This window comes from Ranitomeya imitator, chromosome 1, assembly GCF_032444005.1.
Source record: "Ranitomeya imitator isolate aRanImi1 chromosome 1, aRanImi1.pri, whole genome shotgun sequence".
Taxonomy (NCBI): domain Eukaryota; kingdom Metazoa; phylum Chordata; class Amphibia; order Anura; family Dendrobatidae; genus Ranitomeya; species Ranitomeya imitator.
In genome coordinates this window covers 422,301,227-422,307,226 of record NC_091282.1, presented here as the reverse complement: position 1 = coordinate 422,307,226, position 6,000 = coordinate 422,301,227, and the positions used below count along the sequence as shown (strand labels likewise).

General features: G+C 46.8%; 1 protein-coding gene across 2 annotated transcripts in view; it reads right to left on the bottom strand.

Annotated features, from left to right (window-relative positions):
- Window positions 1-1,021: 1,021 nt before the first annotated feature.
- CARNMT1 (carnosine N-methyltransferase 1) overlaps window positions 1,022-6,000 on the bottom strand; it is a 28,603-nt gene continuing 23,624 nt past the window's right edge. Inside the window, exons 7-8 of one of the 2 annotated variants that reach the window (XM_069763226.1) lie at window positions 3,991-4,040; window positions 1,022-3,208 (exon numbers count right to left, since the gene is read on the bottom strand). In XM_069763226.1, coding sequence (XP_069619327.1) covers window positions 3,107-3,208; window positions 3,991-4,040 — 152 coding nt within the window. In that variant the 3' untranslated portion in view covers window positions 1,022-3,106. Of the gene's footprint in view, window positions 3,209-3,936; window positions 4,041-6,000 lie in introns of both variants that reach the window. The other variant, XM_069763220.1, reaches the window with a different exon arrangement.

The window sequence follows — 6,000 nt, the reverse complement described above, 5'->3', positions numbered from 1 at the left end:
AATCTGTGCCGCTGCTGCTGCTGCAATAAAAAAAAAAAATGCCATACTCACCTTTCTTGCTTGCAGCTCCCAGCATCCGGTCCCGGCGTCTCTCCGCTCTGACTGATCAGGCAGAGGGCGGCGCGCACACTATATGCGTCATCGCGCCCTCTGACCTGCACAGTCAGAGTGGAGCGACGCCGGGAAGATGGAGCGGCGCCGGGAAGATGGCGCGGCGCCCGGCGGTTGGAACGGGGACAGGTAAATATGACATACTTACCTGCTCCCGGCGTCCGGCTCCTTCCCTCGTACAGCTGTCTTCGGTGCCGCAGCTTCTTCCTCTATCAGCGGTCACCGGCACCGCTGATTAGAGAAATGAATAGGCGGCTCCACCCCTATGGGAGGTGGAGCCGCCTATTCATTTCTCTAATGAGCGGTCCCACGTGACCGCTGAAGAGGGGAAGAAGCTGCAGCACCGAAGACCGTGGGACGGCAGGGGGAGCGCCAGGATCGCTGGAAGCAGGTAAGTATACCTCAGCGCCCTCTCCCCCTCACCCGCCGACCCTGCCACCCACCTTGAGTCGAGTATAAGCCGAGAGGGGCACTTTCAGCCCAAAAATTTGGGCTGAAAATCTCGGCTTATACTCGAGTATATACGGTATTTCAGAAAAGTTATGTTATCTAAAGTGTTTCACGCCCCTGCCAGGCGCTGTTATTAATTTACTGGTGAGAAAGGCAATGACATCCTCCCTTAAGGGTATGTGTCCACGTTCAGGATTGCATCAGGATTTGGTCAGGATTTTCCATCAGTTTTTGTAAGCCAAAACCAGGAGTGGATGATAAATACAGAAGTTGTGCATATGTTTCTATTATACTTTTCCGCTAATTGTTCCACTCCTGGTTTTGGCTTACAAATACTGATGAAAAATCCTGACCAAATCCTGATGCAATCCTGAACGTGGACACATACCCTTAATATTATGCAAGGGTAAAAAAAAATAGTTGCACATTTTGGCATTTAATTAGGAATAAATGCAAAGTGTTAAATATAAAACAGGTTTTTATTATTACAAAGTAATGGCTGGATTGTAGCCTTTCCACAACAGATACACGTCAATTGCAGCTGGAAACCATACCCATAGCACTGCAAATATAACATAGTGTCAGGCTGGGAGTCTGGCAGGAGAATGGAAAACCGGGCCCGTTGGGTGGGCAAGCTGTAGAGGTGACTGGCTGTGCTCCTCAGCAGAGCTGCCCTTAGATTGCGTGCATTAGTCTGGACTGTAAGATGGACCCAAGTACTGCATGATGTGATGTGTTTTCCACGCAGATCATCGTCTGTTCAGGTGGAAAATCGGCCATGTGCACTGGCTAGAATTGGTCCGTGTGCAGTCCGTAGTGCTTGTGGCCCAGTTCTTCACTAGTCTGAACAAGCCCTTATCAGAATGGTGAAGAATGACTAAATATGACATATTAGAAAACAATATTTCACATTCATACATCTTATCTGGAACTTCAAGATGCTATTGAGCAGGAGGTAACCGATATCCTAATGTGTCTGCTCCTCCAGCTGTACAAGCCCCCAGGATGGGCTCACACCAGCGCTAGGAATTCCGTTATTCTCTTCTTTTATTGGAACAGAAAAGCAGAAGACAAGTAGGAGACAGATCTGTCACATAATGGACACAAATTATAGAGTCTCTTGGGTTTCCGCTATAGCGTTCAGTCTCATGAAAAAGAAAAAAATACTACTACTATGTGCTGCGCTTTCTCTTCTGGTGGAAATGACGGGGCCTGCGACAGAGCCTCTTAACGTCAGTGTGTGCAAAGCCTGAAGGCAGCTAGGATTCTGAATCTTGGCAAGTCTTAGTGAGAAGTTTCCATCTGTGGAGGTGCTCGGTCTATGGAGGGAAGGGGAGCAGCTCAGAGCTTCTGCCTTATTGTCCCAGACCCCCACTGATCAACACTTTTTTTTTTTTTAGCTAACAGGCACACTAAAGGTACCGTCACGCTCAGCGACGCTGCAGCGATATAGACAACGAGCCGATCGCTGGAGCGTCGCTGTTTAGGTCGCTGTAGAGACGTCAAACACAGCAACTCCAGAACAATGCAGGAGCGATCCAGTGACGTGCAGGAGCGATCCAGTGACGTAACGGCGACTCACTTATCGTTCTCGCTGGTTGTTAGCTCCATGTAAAACGTTGCTGGCGTCGTTGCTTTTGATGTCAAACATGACGATACACGCCGACCTGACGACCAAATAAAGTTCTGGACTTCTAACTCCGACCAGCGATGGCACAGCGGGATCCAGATCGCTGCTGCATTTCAAACACAACGAGATCGCTATCCAGGACGCTCCAACGTCACGGATCGTTGTCGTTTTCGTTGTAAAGTTGCTGACTGTGAAGGTACCTTAAGTTAAAGGACAGCCTCAGAGAGGGGAGCACTAAAGCCTGTTAGGCAGAAAGTTAAAAATAATAAAATATATTGCATCTCTTGATTTTCCTTAATCTAAAGGATGGCTAAACACAACTGAAAATAAATCGTGGCAGGCACTGACAGATTCCATTATCCTTCCTGTGGTAAGCAAATTATACTAAAACACTAGGAGTCATCATAGGTTAGGTGAAAAAAATACATATTCACAATATTATAACACATTCTGGAGCTGTGATCACATAATGGCATAAAACATTAACAAATTTATTAAAAAAAAAAAAACCTTTAATCTGTTATATACAAGAGGAAATGTATTTAATTAAGGCCGGGGGCTACTTGCTGACTTTTGCAGCATGAGTTGTGTGACATGACAAGCAAATCACAAAACATCAGATTTGGCTTGACTTTTTGCAACTAGCTTGTCGCGATACCCTTGGGGCGCAATGCCATGCAGCACCTGGCAATCGTTGGCTGTGCGACCTATGTCACGGCCGGAGTCGTCATGTAGCCCCTGCCCAATAGTGTTAGCATGACTGGGTCTCTGGAGAAAAAAAAAATAGGATCAGATCATGATAGCATCAACTCCTGTTGGAAGAAGGCACCTTTGTGTCAATAAATTAATCAGCATGAGCAAAGCCCATTTCAAGTCATCTGAACCTGTAGGCCAAACACTTGGAAGGTCGAGGTATTATTCTGGTTTGCGAGCCACAAAAAATATGCAGTCATAGAAGTACTTCATCATTGATAAATGATTCACCGTATATGTTGTCCTTATCGATTCTCTCTCCACCTGCAAATAGAAGAGGGGTTCATTCATTAGTTAAATTGTAACTGCACTTAGATAAGAAACTTTGTAATATACGTGGTGGTTAGAGACAGATCTCTTTCGTTACTCCTCTCCTACATTGATCATTCATGCTCAAAAAACGGTCTACAGATCTGTCTTCAGTAAAGTATCAAATTACACCTACAGCCTGCAGAAGTCTATGGAGATGGGAGCAGAGGGACACAGAAACTGCTGAAGCTTCTAGTGACTAAATCATGCAGCTATTTATTTTGTTTTTTTTTACAAAGATAGAATTAAAAAACCCTCCTGTTCTTTAAAATAAGAGGACTACAAAATATGTAAGAGAGCCCCATTAACATATCAACTTGTCCAAAATACATGCGTGTTGTTCGATTTAAAGGGTCATTCCCAAGATAGAAAATCCTTCCTATCCATTCATGATCCATGGGCCTGCCAGCTGTGCTAGGCTTTCTCCGGCAGTTTCATTCGAGGAGAGAGACTGCAGAACTGGGTTCCCCAGCCTTGTTCCCACCATCACTGTGGACCCCAGGGGTTGGACCCCTAGAAATCACCAAGCAATCTCCTATTCTATTGTTAGGGGATAACTTATCTTGGGAATAACATCTTCATTAAAAAATAAACCACTGAGAATACGGCATAAAAGGCAACTGTAAAATGAAAATATAACTGTGGCAATGCGTAAGAAATGTTGGACATAGCTTGCTAAATACCTCAAAATGAAATCCAAGCTTTATGATAACATTTTTGAGATCTTCATAACTCACTTCTATAGAAAGTTCATTTGCCAGGTTTTCAAAATGATATAAAAGCGGCCCTGAAATAAATAATAATAATAATTCATAAATAGGAAATAAAACCATATGTATTCTGCCATTCTGTTTCAAGTCTATACATAGGATTTTATTCTTGCCCCTAGGCCGGCAACTGAGGGTCCTGATGGGAAAAATCTTTCACTCATGGGGACAGTTTATCCTTATTGTTGATTGCCTCCTGACTTTAGATTTTTTTTGCTTATTTTCAGAAAGATTAGGGAATTTAATACTGTCCACATCCCAAAAAGCCAATGTGTCAGGCACATTATGAAGATTCAGGAACGGTTCTCGTAGAATAGACAGATTCCTGGCGGGTACACAGATATAATGGAGAGGATCAGAGTTCAATCTTCCTGGCTCTATACTATAAAACAGCGGAGATCGTACCAACCCCACCTGCTAATGGAACACCAACAAGGATCATATAACTCCGTCATCAATATCACCAGATATAGAATTTAAAGTGGTGTTCCTCTATTTGAAAATCCCTGTCCCACGGCCTCAGTTGGTTTAAAAACAAACAAACCGTGCTTTACTCACCCTCCCTGTGTCTGTTGCAGAGCCTCTACTGTTGTCCCCGGTTATAGTCTGCAGCACTGATGTCACGTTGGCAGTGCTGTCACCAATAAGGGAGCTCAGCATCTCCGCATACTGGCTGCAGGCAATAACCGAGCTCAGCATCTCCGCACACTGGCTGCAGGCAATAACCGAGCTCAGCATCTCCGCATACTGGCTGCAGGCAATAACCGAGCTCAGCATCTCCGCATACTGGCTGCAGGCAATAACCGAGCTCATCATCTCCGCATACTGGCTGCAGGCAATAACCGAGCTCAGCATCTCCGCATACTGGCTGCAGGCAATAACCGAGCTCATCATCTCCGCATACTGGCTGCAGGCAATAACCGAGCTCAGCATCTCCGCATACTGGCTGCAGGCAATAACCGAGCTCAGCATCTCCGCATACCGGCTGCAGGTAATAACCGAGCTCAGCATTTCCACATACCGGCTGCAGGCAATAACCGAGCTCAGCATCTCCGCATACTGGCTGCAGGCAATAACCGAGCTCAGCATCTCCGCATACTGGCTGCAGGCAATAACCGAGCTCATCATCTCCGCATACCGGCTGCAGGCAATAACGGAGCTCAGCATCTCCGCATACCGGCTGCAGGCAATAACCGAGCTCATCATCTCCGCATACTGGCTGCAGGCAATAACCGAGCTCAGCATCTCCGCATACTGGCTGCAGGCAATAACCGAGCTCATCATCTCCGCATACCGGCTGCAGGCAATAACGGAGCTCAGCATCTCCGCATACTGGCTACAGGCAATAACCGAGCTCAGCATCTCCGCATACTGGCTGCAGGCAATAACCGAGCTCAGCATCTCCCCATACTGGCTGCAGGCAATAACCGAGCTCAGCATCTCCGCATACTGGCTACAGGAAATAACCGAGCTCAGCATCTCCGCATACTGGCTGCAGGCAATAACCGAGCTCAGCATCTCCGCATACTGGCTGCAGGCAATAACCGAGCTCAGCATCTCCGTATACTGGCTGCAGGCAATAACCGAGCTCAGCATCTCCGCATACTGGCTGCAGGCAATAACCGAGCTCAGCATCTCCGCATACTGGCTGCAGGCAATAACCGAGCTCAGCATCTCCGCATACTGGCTGCAGGCAATAACCGAGCTCAGCATCTCCGCATACTGGCTGCAGGCAATAACCGAGCTCATCATCTCCGCATACTGGCTGCAGGCAATAACCGAGCTCAGCATCTCCGCATACCGGCTGCAGGCAATAACGGAGCTCAGCATCTCCGTATACTGGCTGCAGGCAATAACCGAGCTCAGCATCTCCGTATACTGGCTGCAGGCAATAACCGAGCTCAGCATCTCCGTATACTGGCTGCAGGCAATAACGGAGCTCAGCATCTCCTCATACTGGCTGCAGGCAATAGTGGAGCT